Source organism: Phycodurus eques, chromosome 21, assembly GCF_024500275.1.
Source record: "Phycodurus eques isolate BA_2022a chromosome 21, UOR_Pequ_1.1, whole genome shotgun sequence".
NCBI classification, from domain to species: domain Eukaryota; kingdom Metazoa; phylum Chordata; class Actinopteri; order Syngnathiformes; family Syngnathidae; genus Phycodurus; species Phycodurus eques.
Window position 1 is genome coordinate 16010360 of NC_084545.1, and position 20614 is coordinate 16030973.

Genomic DNA, 20614 nt, shown 5'->3' on the forward strand with positions numbered 1-20614 from the left:
ATTGACTGGTCCGATGGTCAGGAAGATTCCATCACGAGCGCCGACGGTTCCGGAGCGGAGGGACGAGGGTGGTTCGCCTTCCTGCCTTCATTTCCCTTTTCACCACAAAAGCTGCTTGCTCGTCTTTAAATCAGAACGGAGTGCACGGGAACATTCCGACATCTGGACAACAACAAACGTCTCAAACGTCTTCTCGGCTTAGCAACGACAAAAACGGCAACGAGACGTCGTCCAGGCAACACAAGCACCACGGCAACAAACACTTCGTTTCGGGCAACGGCAACAATTCTTAGTCGGCGTTTGTACTGATCCGACCCGCGCTGATTCGTCCACCTGCAAAGTGGATTTGTACTGGTTCAGCCTAGGTGTCGCACTGGTACGACACCGGACGGACACTCGTCGTGACACTGGTTCAACGATGGATTCACGCAGATTGTTGTACGACGCTGATGTCAAACTGGTTCAACACAGGTTCAAAACTGGTGTTATATTGGTTCAAACAAAGGTGTCATACTGGTGCCGAACTAGTTGAAACATGCTGTTGCATTGGTTCAACGCCAGTCCCACTTGTGCACCACTTCATATTGGTTCAAAACCAGTGTCAAGCGTGTAATACTGGTGCAGCAATGGATTCAAACAGGTGTCAAACCGGTTCGAAACCTGTGTGATATTGGTTCAACGCGGGTGTCACACAGGTGTAAAACAGGTTCCATACTGGTGTCATTGTGGTTCATGTGAGTGATGTCAGAAAGTGGGCGGAGTATCGGCAGGCGCTCACCTTGTTGACGACAGAGGAGGCGGAGTCTTCTGTCCTGCCGCCATTTTGTGTGACGAGGGTTCCCTTTGGAGCTTTTCTCGTCAGTCTCTCCACAAAAGAACAACAACACAATAAAACAGTTGCATTGAGAGACAGAAACGGATTAAGTCATAAAAAATCTTCTTATTCTCTTTTTTTTGCCAGTAAAACAAAAACTTTGGTGTGAAGAAGGAGAAAGTTGTGCCTCAGTGACCCCCAAACCCCTCACCCCTCACCCTGGTGTTTTACAAACAATATTCATGATGATGATGATGATGATGATGACGACTACAATAAATATATACACTTTTTAGTACTTTTGAGTTGTAATACTCTTTAGTATTTTGCAAATAAATGTCTGTATTTAAAACAACATCCTGCGATAAATAAACCAGACACAAGCCGACAAATCAGCCTCACCGCTGTGTGTGTGTGTGTGTGTGTGTGTGTGTGTGTGTGTGTCTGTGTGTTCGTGTTATTAAGTGATTTATACTTGATCAGTCTTGTTAAGGGACTTAAAGCGACTACGGCAGCAAAATTTACATTAGCACAATACACGTGCATTATTTTTTTGGTATAACATGAAACGCAATATTTAGATTGTGAATATCTTTTTTAAACGCGTATGTTTACTGATATACCACAGCGCCACCTTGTGGTTTCCTGACGCAGTCACGTATCGGTTTTAACCAAAATAAAATGTCCAATCTATAGTGTATTACGCATCTCTTAATCAATTAATAATTGTTACATTGAACTTTGAGGGGAGTTAAAGATTAAAATTATATGTGCTAATAATAACTATTCGAATACTTCACATTGGAACAAATTGAGTGCCAGTTGAGAGCTATGTGTATGGATTGTAATAAACAGTGCATGTTAAATATGCATATACTGATCGTGCACGTCTATGTATGTTCAGTATAGATTTTTGTGGTTTTTAAAAGCAGCACATAGTTTGATATGTGTGTGACAGAAATGCAGACATGAATGAATGTGTTTGCATACAAACTCAAACACTTTTGAGATCTCAATTGAAGCACTTTGAAAGGTTCACCATGTGATTTTTGGGAGAAATCCAGATTATGTTCCGCCTCAGATGGCGTCAACTCTTCTCCTGCCACGTTTTTTTTTTTAACTGTCCAAACAGTGGGAAGTTTTCCACGATCATGATTGGCTCAAATCTTTTCGAGCACGCCCTTACCTTCGCCCGTTAGGCTATTCCGTGTCACCGATTGGTTGAGCGCGTGGCCAATCAGAGTGACTCTTGCGCGTAGCGTCGCTGGTCTCCAAGCTAGCTCGCTAGCTCGTTAGCAGCGGCAGCAGCAGCTTCATCTTCATCCATCGTCGCCACCAACGAACGAACAAAAAAAAAAATCAACCAAAGTCGCCGTTAGCTGCCGCTCCCTCGATAAAAGCCTTCTGGTGAATTGACGACGCAATGGCTCCGAAGAAAAGTCCTAAAACGCATTCCCCGAAAGGTTTGTGTTGTGTTTTACTCGCGAACGTCAGAAATGTCTTGAGCTCACTCCCGTTGCCATTCCGCCGATGATGTCTCGTCGTTTGAACGTGAAATAAGCCGACTTGAATTCGGCTCACATTTCGGCGCGTCGCGTCGCGTCGCGTCAACCAAGTGCATTAAATCAAGGCGCTCGCCGAATGCAGCGATCTATCGTAGGTGGGGGAGCGTTCGGATGACGCAAGCTCGGGCTCGGGTTCGGATTTGGGTTGGGGTTGGGCGATCTGTTGCTGCGCTCCGGAGCTCGGGGCCGCCCGAAGAGCCACAGCACGGAACGATTCAACGAGTCAACGGTTCATCGCCAGGCTTTTGGCGAGTCCCGAAAGTCCGAACGGGACGTGACGTCGCGATCTTGTGCTGCTGAAAGGCCACGAGGAAGCCTGCGAGCCGCAGCTAACAATGACGCACTTTTTAGATGTGACTTTACATTTCTTGGCTATACCTTTCATTCGTAGCCTGTCGTCTTACTCGTTGACACGTAACGTCTCACTTTCCCCAAATATAGGATGACAAACGGTTTATTGAAAAAGCCAAATGAAGAGTTGAATTTCCACCGAGGAAATTCCCCAGAATTGATGTCGAAGCTCTTGATGTCAACTGCAGGGGAGCGGTGGTCCTGCGAACCCTGGACAAATGCACTACTTTTAATGACCTTGAAACTGGGCCCTGATTGGCCGGCGTCTGTTTGAGGACAACGCGCGGTCGCCAGGACCTTTGCCTTTTTCACAGTTGTTAGTGTGGCCTTAATAGGACGCAGCAGGTTTACGCAACGCAACGCCGACGTCCGCGATTGCTTGTCCGGGAACAGTTCAGGCCATCTTTCCGGTCATGGGGTTAGGGGTGAATGAGTTTCTTTTCCCGCGTAAGTCAGTCGATGGTACCGCGGGAACCGTTCATCGTTCGCGTTCGGACAGAAACCAGCTCAATTTCTCTGGAACTTTGCCATCCGATTTTCAAAAGTTCTAGCGTTTTGTCAGACTGTCATTGTTTGTATGGGTTGCTGCTCCGTCCGTGTCTGTTTAAGTAGCAGTAGTTTAAAGCTTTAGAATTACTCGTAACATCTATGCTAATTTCCAGATGTTTCTTAGCCCAAATTGTGTACTTTGGTTGAAGATTTTAGTGTTCAAATGTACTGGTTTTAGTTTGATGTGTCAGGTTTATTTTCATACATGCAAAGTCGCCTTTTGGCAAAATCCGCCATTTTCAACTCAAAATAGGCCATTTCCGTGAATCGTACAGATCTGATGAGTTTTTCTGGGGGGCGGGTCGTGGGTCGCTGTCGTCATAGAATTTCGTACTCGTTGAGCGCTGGCGGCTACAAGCCCAATTCCAATGAAGTTGGGACGTTGTGTTAAACATCAGTAGAAACGGAGTACAATGATTTGCATGTCATGTTCAACCTATATTGAATTGAATACACTACAAACACAAGATATTTAATGTTCCAACTGATAAACTTAATTGTTTTTAGCCAATAATCATGAAGTTAGAATTTTATGGCTGCAACACGTTCCAAAAAAGCTGGGACAGGTGGCAAAAAAGACGGAGAAAGTTGCGCAATGCTCATCAAACACGTGTTTGGAACAAATCCCGCAGGTGAACAGGTGAACAGGCTCATTGGGAACAGGTGGGGGCCAGGAGTGGGTAGAAAAGTAGACAATGTTCCTCAACGTACAATTGCAAGGAATTGAGGGATTTCATCATCTCCGGTCCATAATATCATCAAAAGGTTCAGAGAATCTGGAGAAATCACTGCCTGTAAGCGGCAAGGCCCAAAACCGACATTGAATGCCCGTGACCTTCGATCGATTGATAGGCGCTGCATCAATAACCGACGTCACATGTGTAAAGGATATCACCGCGTGGGCTCAGGAACACTTCAGAAAACCAATGTCAGTCAATACAGTTCGGCGCTACATCCGGAAGTGCAACTTGAAACTCTCAACAACACCCAGAAACGCCGCCGGCTTCTCTGGGCCCGAGCTCATCTAAGATGGACCGATGCATAGTGGAAAAGTGTTCTGTGGTCCGACAAGTCCACATTTCAAATTGTTTTGGGAAATTGTGGACGTCGTGTCATCCGGGGCCTAAGAGGAAAAGAACAATCCGGACTGTTATGGACGCAAAGTTCAAAAGCCAGCATCTGGGATGGTATGGGGCTGTGTTAGTGCCAGTGGCATGGGTCACTTACACATCTGTGAAGGCACCATTAATGCTGAAAGGTACATCCAGGTTTTGGAGAAACATACGCTGCCATCCAAGCAACGTCTTTTTCATGGACGCCCCTGCTTATTTCAGCAAGACGATGCCAAACCACATTCTGCACGTGTTACAACAGCGTGGCTTCATAAAATTCTAAGTTCATGATTATTTGCTAAAAACAATCAAGTTTATCAGTTTGAACATTAAATATCTTGTCTTTGTAGTGTATTTAATTAAATATAGGTTGAACATGATTTGCAAATCATTGTATTCTGTTTTTGTTTATTTTTAACACAACGTCCCAACTTCATTGGAATTGGAGTTGTGGATCCATTTCACACATCCACCATCAACACACAGATGTAATTGTCAATGTTACTCCGCAGCGGACTAATATGCTGGCGCGGCAGCCCGTGGTTCCGCCTGTGCGCTCGGGACCGCCTTTGGATAAATCACATGAGTTGACGAGACCGGAAAAAAAACTTCCGCCGTTCAGAAGTAACGGTACTTTTACTCCATTACAATGATCTAAATGTCGCTCGCTACTTTGATTTATCAACTATTTCGTGAGCGAGACTACGACTTCCGCATTGGCGCTGGTTGCTCCAATCCAGCTTAAGCGCAAGTGACGTTTAAATCTAGTTCACCAATCAAACGACACAAGAAAGTCACATGACTTAGCACGACGTTTTCTATTGGGCTTCCCGGGCATAGGTATTAAAACTAGATAAGCCAGCCCGGCTGATCGCCGCGCCTATGTGGCGGCCGTGTTGTGAAGGTCGTCGTTACCATGACGGCAACGGCGCGCAACTCGTCGTGTTTACATTGAGACGAACAAAAACAACGGCTTTCACGTGTTGTCGTATTTGTCTGGCACTGTGCCCAAACGTGGATGTTTCGGCTCACTTATAACTTGAGAAAACACCGTGCGGTAAATTGCAGATGTTTTGTCGTAGTTGTGACGGCATGCACACGTCCGCACACAGCAACATCAGAATTTGCATTTTATTTTGTAATTATTATTTTTTTTTTAATTGATCTTCATGCTGTGGTTAAAAACTCTGAAGTTACTCACTGTTTACTCAGTACTTGAGTAATTATTTCACTGTGTACTTTTCTCTCTTACTCAAGTCATTTTTTGGAGGACTACTTTTTACTTGTACTTGAGTCACATTCTTGTCAAGTAACAGTACTCTTACTTGAGTACAATGTTTGGCGAGTCTCCCCACCTCTGGAGCGGGCATCCTCTATTGCTACTCTTACGTTTAAGCAACATTTTTGCTCATCAGATCAGCCCGTGTCGTATTTGTCGCACTGCTCTTTTTTTGTATTTTCGCGTTGAGGTGCTGCAGGTCGTGACCCCGGTTGCGGTCCCGCGAAGCACACGTAACATCTGTGACAAGAGCTGATCCGCTAGTACATCTTGTATTAATTAGGAAACACGCCTACGTTTATCTAATTAGTGTACGGATGTTAATGTTAAATGAATTAAGCGAAGGAGCGGTGTTAGGGATTATGTCACAACTCAGAATGAACTCACTTCAAATTTAGCAATGGCCAATAAAAACTGAAAAATATTGTACTTCATATTTCCCTGGAGGATGCTTTTGGGATTAGCCTTTGAAGTTGGTCATCGTGAAAAATGAAGTGAAGCGGACAACGATTTGCATCAATTCTTTTCCAGTATGAGAGCGCTTAAAGAGGAGGATGCTATTCATGTGGCACAGCTTGAAGCTGGCATCGGGTGCAGGTGGAGGTGGGCCCGGCTCAAGTTGGAGCCCAAAGCAAAAAAAAAAAAAAAAAAAAAAGGGGAAATAAACGAGGCAAATTTCATTTCAATCCTAAATTTGGACATCCACATGTACTTGAGCGGTGTAAATAAATGTTTTTCAGCGTGAAGGAAATGTGTTTATTTTGCCTTATTGTACTCTTAAGAGTCTTCCAGATTGCTTAATTTATGTTCAAATCCAAAACGGGGGGATCCCCCCCAGACCCTTTCTACAATGTTTATTTTTTTTGTCACCTTTTTCGTGCCTCGGTGTTTACATGTCTGTACTTTAGACTTTAACTGGAGTGACAAAAGCTTGACGCAAGCATGCGAAGTCTCTCTTTTGGGGAACTGCGAGAAATATTTTCAAAATTGTCTTTGAATAAGTTTAAATGCGTTTAAAGTGTGTGGGAGGTGTAAAAATGAAAAGAATGACATCTTTTTTGTATTTCCTGTAATAAACGGGCGTTTACTGTATCCTGTGAACTATGAATTGTTTTCATTATTGTATTGCGTTTCTTGAACATATACAGAAAACAAGACAATCGACACAAGATCAAACTGGCGACAAAGGAATAAACAAAAAGGAATGTAGAATGTGTACGTTCAAAAGGAGAAGGAAGAAGTCAAACCTTATCAGGTCGTCCTCCCTAATTACATAAACGACTCGTCATGATTTAGGAAGCTGATCGTACAGATTGTATTCTAGGACTCTTAAACGAGAGTCGTCATGACATCATAAAGTACTAAACCAATAAGTATATTGCAAGTATCCAAAATAAAAATAAGAATGGGTCTATCTTAGTGTCGTGGAGAGTTTAACAGTTGAAATCCACGATATTCAAGCTCGCATTGGTAACGTCTTCATCTTCTTTCTGTCTTTTTCCCTTATAGCCGTTTTGTATGTTTATTTATCACTCTTGTTGTCAACATAATTAGGGAGCTACGTGTTTTCAATTCACGATCATAACCGTTCCAAAAGTGAACTCGTCTTATGGAGACGCGCGTGTGCTTTAGATTTGTTGTTGTTGAATATCGTTGCGCGTCGCGTGCATGAGCTGCGCTATTTTGAATTCCGCAAAGTCCGAGAATGGGAGCGTATTCAAGTTGCAGTATATCCTTTAACTTTCGGGGGCGGTCGAGGAGGTCTGTGGTCCGCGTAGCGGCCTTGTCGTTCTATAAACGGGCCGCCAACGAACAGCGGCCGTCGAGGTCGTTCGCTTGACTTTTGTCCTCTGCGGCATCTCACGCGCACACAAACACGCAGCGCCGCGAGCTCCGTGGGCTCTAAGAATAGCGGGCATCGGGTTCCGGAGCTCCCGATTGGTCCGGGACGGCGGGGAGGCGGCGCTCGCGTGCGTCCCGATGTCGGACTCTCTCGCGGTCGCGCCGCTCGTCGTCCGCTGCGCAACTGGCGAAGGTGCCGCTCGGAATCGGACGCGTTAGTTTGACCGCCGGCGCCGAACGTTTGCCCCATGCAGCGCCACCGCCACTACGGCGCCTCCGACGCCCCGGAGGAGCGGACGGAGCCGATCGTAAGCGAGGAGGCCCGGGACGGCCTCCGGGAGACGGGTAGGATCTGCGTGACCTTTGAACTGGACTTTGGTTTCGCCGCTTCCACTGCGGCTCAAGCGATTTTCTTCTTCTAGGAGGAGACGGCGCGGAGGAGGCCGCGGCTCCTGCGCTCTCCGGTGGGTGGCGACTCGCGCGTCGGAAGCTCTCAGCCGCTCGCGAGGAACAGCTGCGGCGGGACCCGCCCCCCGTCGGCCCGGCGTTCCGAGCGTCCCCGGGTCGCTTCGACCTCTGCCGTTTGGGACGCTCGCAAAGGGCGCCGACGGCCTCGACCCGCGAAGCGACGCCTGCGTTGCCTAACGACTGCTGTGTGTGTGTGTGTGTGTGTTTGCTTTGATGTCTTATGTAATTAACTTGGGCCCGGACTTCAATTTGTCGATTGGGATTAATTGGTCGACATTTGTGGGCGGCACGTTGGCCAAGTGGTTCGCACTTGCGGGGTTCGAATCTGGGCTTCAGCCTTCCTGTGTGGCGTTTGCATGTTTGTGTGAGATTTTGCTTCCCACCTTCCCAAAACTTGCACGTTAGGTTATTGGAAGACTCCAAAATTGTTAAAGTCATCGGGCGACTCGTTGGTCCATCTGCGCCCCGCGATCGGCCGGCGAGCGGTCCGGGGCGCGCCCCGCTACTCGGCCGAGGTCGGCCGCCGTACGGTCGACGCTAATGCCGCGCGCCAGACGAAGAGCCCGAATTTCTCATCTGGCACGACGGAAGCCAAGGCGGGGCTGGATTTGCCGGGGGAAAGCGGCTCGGACTCATTTCGCTAACTTGTCATCCGGTCCGACCGACTTGTTTTGAAGTCAAATGTGTTCTGGTTCTGACTGAATCTCAGATTTTGTGTTTTTTGCAAAAATAGGATTTCTGATTTGAATTGTTATTTTTCTCCTTCACATATAGTGAAGCAAGTGACAATGATACTATTCTAAATAAGTTTGTTTTTTAATCCCTTGTTGAGTCATTTCTCTTGATACCGAACAAGCTTTGAAACTGTTTTTCCCCCACATTACCTTGCATCAACTTTCGCAGAAAAAAAAAAAAATGTTCTTGACAGGTCACGGAAGAAAAATAAGTGACACGAATTCCCTTTTTTAATTTCAATGAATATTTTGAAAGTTCAACAATTTAACATCATAAAACATCAATTTAACACCCGCAAACTGCAAGGACACGCGACCTCGGCAAAAATAAAATCTACCCAAAAAGAGAGAGCGATGAGCCAAAATGAAATCAAAATTCCAAATTCTGTTTTGCGCATAGCCCAGGTGGAAAGTTTGCAACGTGGAGAAATGCTGGCTTTTGCGCAAGCTAGGATTTTGCTTGCTTTGCACCGCGGCGGCTCCTTTATCGGCCTCTGCAAAACAAAAGGAAAACGATTCCGCCGTTGTCCGTTTCTTTGTGGGAATCAAATTGCTGACTGTCAACTCGTTCCTCTCGGTTGTTGTTCGTGTAAGCAGCGCAGATCACCCATTTTGCGCTTTGTAGCACGGATTGCGGAAAAAGTTTTTTTTTTTTTTTTTAATTTGTTTTCATCAATGTGACTTGATTACTCATGATGATTTTTTTTTTTTTTGAGGCCCCAGCGTAGTGTGTTTCACCTTTTGCGTGTTTGTCGTGTGGCATCTTCAGAGGCAAAGCCGCCGTCGTCGGGAAGCAAGAAGGCGGCGGGAGGCGACGCTGGCGCGGGCACGGGCGCCAAGTATTCTGCGTTCACCTGGTTGGCCGTGCTGGCGCTGTTGGGCGTCTGGAGCTCGGTGGCCGTCGTCTACTTCGACATCGTCGACTACGACAGCGTCATCGGTAAGCGGGACAAGACGATCGTTACTATTTCATAAGACACGCATCCAAATAGGTCGAGGCGCAACAATCGATGAATAAGACTAATACTTGATTATCAAATGAAACTATTTTAACGTAACATTTCCAAATCGTCTGATTTCAGCCTGTCAACGGTCTGCGTCGTCCTCCGTGAGAGCAGACTGATTGTCTTTGCGTTGTTTTTCAAAAGAATACATTTGCAAACATCTGCTTTGACTTTGGAAAACGACGATCAATATTTGTGCCCATTTCCAAACCAAACCAGGAACTGAATCGTCATCGGTTTCTTGGTGCGTTTTTGTAGTTTTCGAATGAAGGGATGGACATTGAAAAATGCTTTTTATCCAATTCATGAAATAATCAAACAAATAATCGACAGATTCATCGATTATTGAGATAATCGTGAGTTGCAGCTCTGTAAATATAGAATTTATCCAGATGTACAAAAAGAGGAAGGATAATCCTAATGCGGGTTTATCTCAAAGTTTGAATATTGTTGGAAAGTTGATTTCAGTAGTTGAATGCAAAAGTGAAAGTCGTGTATGGCACACAGAGTGAAATATGTTTTGCTGACTATAGCTTCAATTTCACCAAAAGCAACTTCATTATCACAAGAAAAGAAAACACTACATGAAAAACAATCCAAGTTTCTGAAGGTAGAAATAATTTGTCTTTTTCTTTCCAACGTGTGTAATGAATGTGTGTGATGGATGCGCGGGTGGCTTGCTGGATGGATGGGAGGCAAAGAAACTGAAATTGAAGCTGAACAGGAATCGAATCAGATGTTTTTGTTTTGAATTGAACTTGTGAATGAAATGAACTTTGTCTTCATTGTTGAGATGCACACGGTTGGTGGCTCGTCGTTGAAGTCAGGACGACATTCAACTTTGTTTCCTTCCTCCCTTCTTCTTCTTCTTCTTCTTCTATTTTGTGTGTTGTCTGCACGCAGCCAGAGCTCAGGAGTTTCGTAGCAACTTTTCCCAAGTTTTACAAGGTACACGTTCGACATGTCAAAGACAAAGCGTGCCGTCTACTTTCTTGCATGACTTTTTCTCCTTCCTGTCCCCTCGGTTACTTGCCAGCTCGTAGGCCGCGTGGACGTCGCCATCTTTTTTCTTTTCTTTCCCCCCCTTCACTTCATCCAACATTCACTCGTGTGTCTCGCCCGCTACGACGATTTTGAGCGAGGTCGTCGCGGCACTTGTTTCCACACGTCGGATGTAAGACGCTCGCTATATGCCGCCCGGCCGGCACGAATGCGAGTCCTACACGGCGCCCAAAGACCCGAGGTGTGCGAAGACGGAAGAGGCGCATCATTTGAAACTGTTCTTCACTGATGAGGTTGCAGACGAACCTCTGTAAGTGTGAGAATTGGCGGGCGAAGCCGAACCCACGGCGTTTATGTTCGCGACCTGTCCGTGACGTAGAGAAACCTCATCCAAAAACATTTGAAACGCATTCGAAAGCTTTTTGTGGTGTTCGTTCGTGGCCGTTCTCATTCTCCTGCTCGCACAGTTCTCCAAATACGAAACTGAAAACATTGTACGTTTCGACGCCAAAATATTCGACGTAAGCACGTCATTTTGTCTAGTGAAAGTCCTCTACCTTCATGCTAACACAGAATGCGGAATGCCACAGACAGGCTAACAGAAAGGAGCAGGATTTGTAGACGTAATTGAAACAACCGCCACGAACGAATGTCACATGTTGAACGTGCTGAGCTGTAAGCTTTTTATTTCAAGGCTCATCTTGTCCATTTGAAGTCTTCGGGGGTTGGAGTTTGAGGTGTATTTCAGCTCATAATGTGAGCCATTCTAAACATCTTGAGTAGGCATGTTCCGATCCAACTTCATGTCAGCGCAAATCGTACTTTTATGACTTCTTTTGAAGAAGGAAAGATGACAAAAGGCTTCAATGAAGTGGGATTAGTCCAACAAAGACGAGTAGTCAGCAGCAGGAAGGATGAGGAAAAACGGAGCCATTTATGATTATCCGAAACCGCGGGAAGCCGCCGCCACGGTTCATTTCTCTTTTTCTTCTTGTCGTCCTCGTGCTGCAGGGAAGCTGAGGGCCTACGACGCAGACGGCGACGGCGACTTTGACGCGGAGGATGCCAAAGTCCTGCTCGGCAAGTCCCCGCTAACGTTTTGGTCTTTCTGTCGACTGAGGCGCTTTACAGTAACGCGCTAACGCTTTCGGAAGCTTTCCGAGGCGTTCGGCCCCAAAAAATGCTCGTCCATCGCAAAAATCAGCGCTGTGTCGCTGATTTTTAAAAGCTCTTACGAACATTTCAGTTTGAGTCAAAAGATTGTTTTGAACACTTGCGCGAGTCTGAATTGACAGCCGTGGCACCAATTTGCGCCACAACACGTCGGGCGGCGCCGACCTCGACCGGAAGCCGTGCGGCGTAAAAAAGAGCTAGAAGAAGAGGCGGAGAAGGTCCCCAACTACGCAGAGCGGGCACGTGCCTGCGCGCACGGGTTGCATTCGGTGTGATGTTTGTGTTTTGGAGGTTTACGAGTGCTGAAGTGAGAAGAAGCGATTGTTCAACAAAAGTCTCCGGTTTCTTGACAGTGACGACAGGCGCTCAGGATACTTTGAATCAGTCTCGCTCGGTTTTAATGAGTGGAAATATGTGGAGAGCATGTAGGAGGAGCACACATTTAGCGGGTGAGCGACGCTCCTCCGAAGTCCAAAGGGGCGGGTCCGTCCGTTTTCTCCTCATCGGCGTGGCCCGTCCCAGCTGAAATTTGGCCCGGCGGTCGCCGGCCAATCGCCGACGAGCGTCCCCCACCGAGAACTGCGGGGCGGACGAGCCGACCGCTCCTCCTGCGCGCTGCCTCGGAAACGTTTGGCGCCGTTTGCGCACGCGGACGGGAAGTCGGATGACTCGGCGATGCGGCAACAGGAAGTCCAGCCCGTCGGCTGCCGGCTGTGTGAACGACGACTTTAACGCCCCTTCCTTCTCTTCTCTCCATCATCATCCTCCTTTATTTGATGACACGCTTCATCCCTCACGCCATCCTTGTGTCATGTCTTCTTCTTCTTTTTAAGTTGCGTTCCATCCCGCCCTCGCCATCGCCCCCTATCTTCTTTTCTCTTCTCTTTTTTTCGTCAGGCCTGACCAAAGATGGCGACGGTAGTGCGCCAGGCGAGTCTCTTGAAGAGGTTGTAAATATTTTGGCAGAGGAGGGCTCTGATTGGATGTACGGCTTCTTCGCCTTCCTCTACGACGTGGTCAGCGCGCCAGTAGAGCGGAGCGAGGAGGAGGAGGAGGAGGAGGAGGAGGAAGATGGCGAGGAAGAGGCAGAGGCGAAGGCGGCCGGGATGCGCCGGCGGGGCGGCGCTTCTTACCTTGATGACGTGGAAGTCAAAGGGGTCATACTGGACCTTCAGAACCAATAGGAGAACAGGAAGCAGAACTCAGAACCTGATGGAGGACGCGCTTGTCGAGCTGGATGGACAGAAAAAGAAAAAGAGAGAACATTTGCGGGGCAATACAAGCCCAATTCCAATGAAGTTGGGACGTTGTGTTAAACGTAAATAAAAACAGAATACAATGATTTGCAATTCATGTTCAACCAATATTTAATTGAATACACTACAAAGACAGGATATTTAATGTTCCAACTGATAAACCTCATTGTGTTTAGCCAATAATCATGAACTGAGAATTTTATGGCTGCAACACGTTCCAAAAAAGCTGCGACGGGTGGCAAAAAAGACGGAGAAAAGTTGCGGAATGCTCATCAAACGCGTGTTTGGAACATCCCGCAGGTGAACAGGCAAATTGGGAACAGGTGGGGGCCATGGTTGCTTCCCTGAATCGCTCAGTCATTCACAAGCAAACACGGGGGGGGGGGGGGGGGGCGAGGCTCACCTCTTTGGGAACAAGTGCGTGAGAAAATGGTCGCCCGTGACCTTCGATCCTTCAAGCGGCACTGCATCGAAAACCGACATCATCGTGTGAAGGATTTCACCGCACGGGCTCCGGAACACTTCCGAAAACCAATGTCAGTCAATACAGTTGGGCGCTACGTCCGTAAGGGCAACTTGAAACTCTACTATGCAAAGCAAAAGCCATTTATCAACAACCCCCAGAAACGCCGCCGGCTTCTCTGGGCCCGAGCTCATCGAAGATGGACCGACGCAAAGTGGAAAAGGGTTCCGTGGTCCGACGAGTCCGCATTTCAAATTGTCATTCGAAATTGTGGACGTCGTGTCCTCCGGGCCAAAGAGGAAAAGAACGTGTTGCGGCCATCAAATTCTGAGTTTAAGATTATTTGCTCAAAACAATCAAGTTCGTCAGTTTGAACATGAACTATCTTCTTTGTCTTTGTCGTGTATTCAATGAAATATGATTTGCAAATCATTCCATTCTGTTTTTATTTGTGTTGAACACAAGGTCCCAACTTCAGTGGAATTGGGCTTGGAACACAGCAGGGATCCAAATGAATCATTTCATGAACGAAGTATCTCAATCTTGTTTTCTTCTCGGGCCAGATGAATTGGCGCCATCTTTTAGTTCTTGTAACTGAACCCGTGCGTGTTTTCAATGGACATTTAGCCGCTTTGCTACCTAGAAAAGAACTTGAAGAGCCGCCTCATTCGCTGACGTATTAACTGCCGGCTGCTCGCTCGAGGGCGCTCTGACGTGGTCGCGCAGGCTTGGGATTGAACCCGCGACCTTCGGGTTTGGGAGACAAGCACTCTACCGCCCCCAAATTTGTGCGTGTGAATTACACTAGCCACAAAAAGTTTGCGCTCGACCCTAAAACGCACACTCGCTTTGCTCTTCGCTTAACTTTTGAGCGCACACGTCCAAACTGTTGAATGTTTCAGCTGGGAGAGAGAACAGCAAGTCGTCAAGAAAAGCCAGCGAAACATTGAAGAGTTGGAATATTACAAGTTTACAGAAGGTCAAATGCAGTTCACCTGTAAAGGTGAAAGTGTGTTGTAGGTTCATCTTGGAATTTCACCGCAGAGCCTCACGTTTAGTTTCTTAACCCCGAGAAAGGGCGGCGGTGCGCCGGCGATTCCCGATCGGAAGGCGCCTTGCTGGCTTTGGCGTCGCTGATGAACGTTCTCTGCTGTTTGTGGCTTCAGATGACAGGAAGTTCAAAGGTTCCCGCAGGAAGCAGGCGTCCAGGAGAGGTACGCGCGTCGGTGCGTGTCGGCCGCTCGGCTCGCGTCCGTACCCGGCGGGCCGACGCCGGCCTCCGCTGTGCCGCCCGCAGGTCCCGCACGCGCTTTTGCTTGCGCTAACGCGAAAGCCGAGCGTGTTTGTTGCCATGGTAACCTGGCCGCCAGAAGCGGGGACTCGCATGTCTCGACTGCGCTTGACTTTGACCTGCCGTTGATTCGGCTCGATAAGTGTCGCATGCTCCTATTTGAACATTTTCAAGGCTTTGGATGAAATCATGAAAAAGACAACAGCGACACGCAGAAATTCGCAACTACGACATCTAACTTCCTCCATCACTATAAAACCCACAATGACGGGTAAGCTATGTTAACTTCGCCAGTTGTCAAACTTGAACTCATCTTAATACTAATAAAGTAACAAAGAATAGAATTAGCTTCAGACTTGATGGTCAAGACTTCATTCTTCAGTCTGCTGATCTCTGACATCACCGTGACGTAGCGAACACTGTGGGCTCAGTTTCTAAACACGTGTGCGTGTGCGTGTGCGTGCGTGCGAAGCGCTCCGAGACGTGGACGAGGATCCCGATGAGACGGAAGTGAACGAAGGTAGTGTTGGGATGCACGCGTGACGTGTGATGTTGGCATCTTAGCGGCAGCTCCACGTCTTTTTTCTTTCCCGTTCGGCGGCTCAGACGAGATCCCGGAAGAAAGAACTTTGAGGAAGAACGGGAGCCGAGGTACAAAAACTGCGCCTGCATCCGTGTGGGGACTTTGCTTTTGGTGAACGCTAACACATTTAGCATCCATTTGCACTCCCAACCCAATCCCCCCCCCCTCACTGACCGTGCGTTTGGCCGCTCGTCTAACTCTCCCCCGGTTGCCGTGTCCCTAACCAGTCGCGACACGTCACCTCGTTGCCGACCGTGTTCCGACTTTAGAACTTCCGGGGCGAGACGACGCGTTGCGGGCCGCCCTACGAGAAGAACTGAACGTCGTCAACGAGAAGACGGAGGCCAGAAGGGTCGCTCGCGTCGCCCTCTCCGAGATCAAAACGCTCCTCGCCGAGGACGACCCGGGCGAGGAGACGGCCTGGCGGCTGAAGATGAAGACGCTGGAGGTCACCCGGGAAACACTCAAGCTGGAGAAGGAGAGGATTGGGCTGGAAAGGGAGCGGATGGAGGTGGAGACCAGGAGGATGGAAGTGGAGAGGGAAAAGATGGAGTGGGAAAAAGAAAGGAGGGCGCGGGAAAAAGCAGAAAAGGGAAGCTTGGAGCGGGAGAAGGCGGACGAAGAGAAGCCGGAGCGAGAGAGACTCGCTTTCGACGAAGCCACGGAAGAGAGGGAGCGCTCGGCCGGAGAGGGAGGGAAGGAAAGGGAGAGGCTCGCCGGAGACGTGGAGCGGCCGCGCAAAGAAAAAGAGGCGGCCGAGAAAGAGCGCCTCGTTCGAGAGAGCGATCGACTGGCTCAGGGCGAGGAGAGCGCCGGCGGGGAGGAGGAGCGAGCGCGCGACGAGGCCGCTCGGGACCGGACGGAAGCCGAGCGTCCCGACGCCAGGAAGGCGAACGCCACTCAGGCTCCGGAGGAGAAAAGTCGGCGCGCCGGCGGCGTGACGGCCGGCAGGAGGGAGAAGGTCGCGGTCGCCGACAAGATGGCTGCCGGCGGCAAGAAGAAGTAAATGCTTCCTGTGCTCCTGTTTGTTTTTCTTTGGGGGGTTTTTTTTTTTTTCTGTCTCCATGGAGACGGTGGCCATGTTTGGAATCATTCCCGACTCCCTCGTTACTCTCTGGGAATTTGAAAATAGTCGACAAAATACACTCGGTGACCGCAAATCCTTTTGTATCGGACCGTACGGCTCAGAGATCCGCACACGCATCAACGATGTTCCTTTTCAATGTGCAACTTGCCGCAGGACACTCGGAATGTTCCGTTGCCCCGAATTGCCAAATATACTTTTGCCCGCTGGCAAGAAGTCCATCCCGAGAAAAGGCTCCCACGTAGAACCACCCAACACTGAAGAGCGGCTGGATAGCGCACACCGCATTCAACTGTTGGAAAAGCCGACATTTTCTCCAAGGCTCGAAATAGAAAAAAACATTTTTGTTTTTATAAATGGACTTCGGTCCAATTGGACAGAACACGTAAAGCCAATAAGATCTGATTTCAACTGACGCGATCTGATCTGAGTTTGGATTGCTCCCGGTTCCGTTTTCAATCGATTGGAAAATCTGGATGTGCTTCGACTTAAGGGGAACCTCAATAGTTGCAACTTTGTTGCAACTTTCCAATTAAAAGAAAAGCCTTTGGAGTGATGAGGGAGTCGGGAAGGAATAATAGATTCCAAACGTAGCGACGGCAGCCGAGCCGCATATCCCCCCCCCAGATTTTTTTGTCTTTGTTTTCAATGCAATTGTGATGGGCATCAATTGTGGTTATTGGCGGTGCTCGCCCGCCGCCCCTCGCGCATCGCGGTGCTCCGCCGTGTTGCTTTTCTGGCGCCAAGCCGCATCGCGGGATACTTTGGAGTATCACGCGAGGGGATAATCGCTACTCGGTACTTCTTGGAACAGCGCCACCAGGTGGCCAAGTCGCTCACTTTGCTCCGTAGTGGCGCGAGAGTGATTCCCAACACAGCCAATGAGAAACTATTGATTGATTTGTGTTGTTGTTGTTGTTGTTGTTGTAAGCTTCGCCCATGTGAATATGAGCACTGTAAACTCCGCCTCCATCTACGTTAATGGAACGTTTCCCCCCGATGTGACAAGTGTCAAATAAAACATCAAATGGCGCTGTCTTCTTATTCTTTCTTTTGTGCTGTTGTCTTACATTTGTTTTGTTTAGAGGGGCGTCGATTAATCAATCACTAATTCATTATGAAGTGAACTAGTTTGATAATCGCTAAATCATTCAGAGACCTTGTCCAAAATGTTCCAAATGCTCAGAATTTCAGCCTCTCGGCATGAAATATTTCCCGATTTCTGTCGTCCTCTGTGAAGGCAGACTGATCCGCTTTGTGGTTTGTTTTTTGCAAAGATTGCTTTTATTTTGGAAAACTGTTCGACATGGTCGCATACCAAACCAGTAACTAATTCGTAATCTTAATAACCATAAATTTGTTTCTGTGATTTCTGTCAATTTGAAATGTCCCTCTTTTGAATAAAGGGATGGAAATCTTTTTTTTTTTTTTTGTCTGATTCATGGATTAATTGAAAAAGTCTACCGACTATCCGTTAGTTGCAGCTCTAATTTATTTTTTTATGAGAATGGATGGATGTTATGTTACTGTAAACTATTACAGTTTAATATTTAATATGACAGTTTAATTATTACTGCACTAGTAGACAACGTAAAAGGGAAAAGGCTTTGCGTTCTGGTTTTTAACAAAAAAAAGAAAATGATTGGAATGATTGTCGTTCGCGTGGCCGTCCACAGTTACTGTCAACCGCCTCAGGTGCGCGTCGCCTCGCACGCTCCTTCGTATTGAAATTAGACGACACGAGTCACGTTGCCGCGCGTGCGACCGCGTGAAGATGATGTGAGCGATTTGTGTTTGTCACGTTGTCGCCTCCAAACAGGCCTGAAAGAAAAGACGAGCCGGGGGCGGGGGCGGGGCCAGCCGCCTGAAGACGGACCAGCTGAGTTGGCGCGCGCCCAAGGTGACGAGTAGCAAAAAAGTCAAACTGCAGCGCCTTGAGATGCGAGCGACCCGACCGCCGAGATTTTGACATATGAGCTGTCGTTTGACAGATGAGTTTTGTTTTTTTTTTGCTTGGACTTGCGTGCAAAACGTATTTGTCGGGCCTGAATTATTTTTGTTTGTTTATACATTAACACTTTACAACATAAGAGAAAGTTAATCACATTTATACAAACCAAAAAAAAATCAACCGATTTTTCTCTCTGTTGTAAAGTTAGCGAAGCCTAACAAATAGTAAAGGACAAACAGTCAGATGTTCGGCCTGTAAGTTATATCTTTATTGTTGTAAGCATGACGGGACCCATTACACATCGCGAGAACATTTTTTCCACTGGCTTGAAACAAGTGAAAATGGCCTCAAAACAAGTTACATTATCGGTGAGTTTTAGTTTAAGTGTAATCCGGACGAGAAGAGAAATATTCTTGTTACGATTTTGAGCTCGCCTTCAGCCCGCCCGCCGTCGACGCTCTCGTGTTTCAGCGCGTCCATTCGCCGCAAGGGTCGTCCGCCGCTCCGCACATACGTGATGACACGCGACGGCAAAGAAGGCGTCGCGTCGTGTACTTTATGGAGGTATGAGTACAACGCCATCCAGTATGTTTCCAGATGGATTTTCCATTTTTCACGAGCTAGAACCCGCCGAAGAGCGGTCGGCCTACCGACGAGCTGCACGGCCGCCGGGGGAGGAGTCGGCGGAGGAGCGTCCAGTTGCGAGCACGGCGGAGAACTCGCCAGCAAGTGTGTGTTCCGACAGTTTGTTTGCCAACTCGTTGAAGTGCGTGCGCGCGTGTCATGACACGCTTGCCGTGCGTTTGTGCGTGTGCGTCAGTGTCCGAAGCCGAGGATGCGGACTCTGAAATCCAAGGTGTGTCCTGCACTCTTCGACCCTCCGATAACTTCGGCACCTCTTCGCCCTCAAAACGTTTGGCGCGGTTCGACTCGCTTGCTCGTGCGTGTGTGTGTGCCCTCCAGCTGCCGTTCCGCTGCCTGCGTTCGTAGAAGACGACTTTGTAGCAGGTGAGTCCGACACAAACGCTTCGGATATTCTTCAACATGAAAAGCAACCCGTGTTCTTGTGCTGATTACTAAAGAAGGGCAGAACCTGTGCTCGACAATATTGTTTGCGTGGGTCTCGAAAAGGCTCGAAACGGCCGACTCGGCTCTGATCTTCAACAAGTCGTCCAATTTCCCAAACGTCTTGATGGATGTTGACGTGAGACGTCTTGAAATCATTTTGTAGAGAATTTGAAAGATTTGACAACTTGATGCTCGAAATCAAATTTTCCCTTCCTGCTGTGAAGACAAAGGATTTGGGAATAGACTCGGCTCCTGCGCTAAATCAGCGACGGACATTCGTCGACGCGTCCTACGACAGACGTAGCGTGATGTTCCCTCAGCGCGTCCCTCGTTTGTGTTGCAGATGATCCTCGCGGCGACACGGAGCATCTCGGCGGTGTGTAAAAAGTTTTCTGTTGTGTCGTCTTTGTCATCCTCCATCATGAAGTCTCGGCTCGCTGTCTCTCAGGGGAGGACGCGGACGCCGTCGACACGAGCGGAGGTGAGGACGTCGGCGGCGGGCCGCGCGCTAAAGGCCGCGTTGTCGTGGTTTCGACTGTGGACGTTTTGTGCTTGTAGTCTTGGTGGAGGAGGCTTCGTCTCAGGAGACCGTCGGTGAGCCGCCCGCCGCCTCGAGCGCCGCTTTCGCCCTTCGCGCAAGATGGATTCCTTGCGTCGGCGCTGAAGGGAATTCCACTGGACCAATCGAACCGTTCCGACGTCCGCATTTTTACAACTTTCGGGACATTCGGGCTTGATTTGTTCACTTCTCACCACAATTCCCCATTTTCCCAACATACAAGCGCATGAGGCGTTCAGTTAAAAAAAAAAAAAAAAAAAAAAAAAAACAATTTGAAAAATTCAAAAAGCCTCATCTTTCCCATCACAAATTCACACTGTGGGACAATTTCCAAATACTTGGTTTTTTCATGATTCCACATTTTCCACGCCAACGCTGCCAAATGAATGCAGACTTTTTACTTCTTCCGCATTTCTCCAGCTGCAAAAGGATCATCTCATTCAGGACAAAAAATTCCGAAATGAAT

General features: G+C 48.0%; 2 protein-coding genes and 1 long non-coding RNA gene across 6 annotated transcripts in view; 2 read left to right on the top strand and 1 right to left on the bottom strand.

The window, feature by feature from the left end:
• LOC133396711 (uncharacterized) lies at positions 1 to 2165 on the bottom strand. 2 transcript variants are annotated; one of them, XR_009767400.1, is made up of 3 exons: positions 2001 to 2165; positions 779 to 863; positions 1 to 162 (listed from the first exon to the last, which is right to left on the bottom strand). It is a non-coding gene; the product is annotated as an uncharacterized LOC133396711 (long non-coding RNA). The 2 variants fall into 2 exon arrangements; XR_009767399.1 differs by lacking the exon at positions 2001 to 2165 and having other exon boundaries at positions 779 to 995.
• The window catches only part of unm_hu7910 (un-named hu7910), a 25396-nt gene continuing 6830 nt past the window's right edge, over positions 2049 to 20614 (top strand). The window contains exons 1-11 of one of the 3 annotated variants that reach the window (XM_061666807.1): positions 2050 to 2277; positions 9484 to 9654; positions 10622 to 10666; positions 11732 to 11800; positions 18390 to 18470; positions 19146 to 19250; positions 19342 to 19377; positions 19485 to 19529; positions 19933 to 19965; positions 20038 to 20070; positions 20148 to 20183. In XM_061666807.1, the coding sequence (XP_061522791.1) occupies positions 2238 to 2277; positions 9484 to 9654; positions 10622 to 10666; positions 11732 to 11800; positions 18390 to 18470; positions 19146 to 19250; positions 19342 to 19377; positions 19485 to 19529; positions 19933 to 19965; positions 20038 to 20070; positions 20148 to 20183 (694 nt within the window). In that variant the 5' untranslated portion in view covers positions 2050 to 2237. Of the gene's footprint in view, positions 2278 to 9483; positions 9655 to 10621; positions 10667 to 11731; positions 11801 to 18389; positions 18471 to 19145; positions 19251 to 19341; positions 19378 to 19484; positions 19530 to 19932; positions 19966 to 20016; positions 20071 to 20147; positions 20184 to 20614 lie in introns of all 3 variants that reach the window. The other 2 variants (XM_061666808.1, XM_061666809.1) reach the window with 2 other exon arrangements.
• LOC133396709 (uncharacterized abhydrolase domain-containing protein DDB_G0269086-like) lies at positions 15610 to 16522 on the top strand. Its single transcript, XM_061666828.1, has one exon. It carries the CDS (start codon positions 15920 to 15922, stop codon positions 16490 to 16492), a length of 573 nt encoding a protein of 190 aa, XP_061522812.1. The 5' UTR covers positions 15610 to 15919; the 3' UTR covers positions 16493 to 16522.

Coding starts and splice junctions, on each gene's coding strand:
- LOC133396709 (XM_061666828.1), top strand. CDS start 15,920: ATGAAGACGCTGGAGGTCACCCGGGAAACACTCAAGCTGGAGAAGGAG.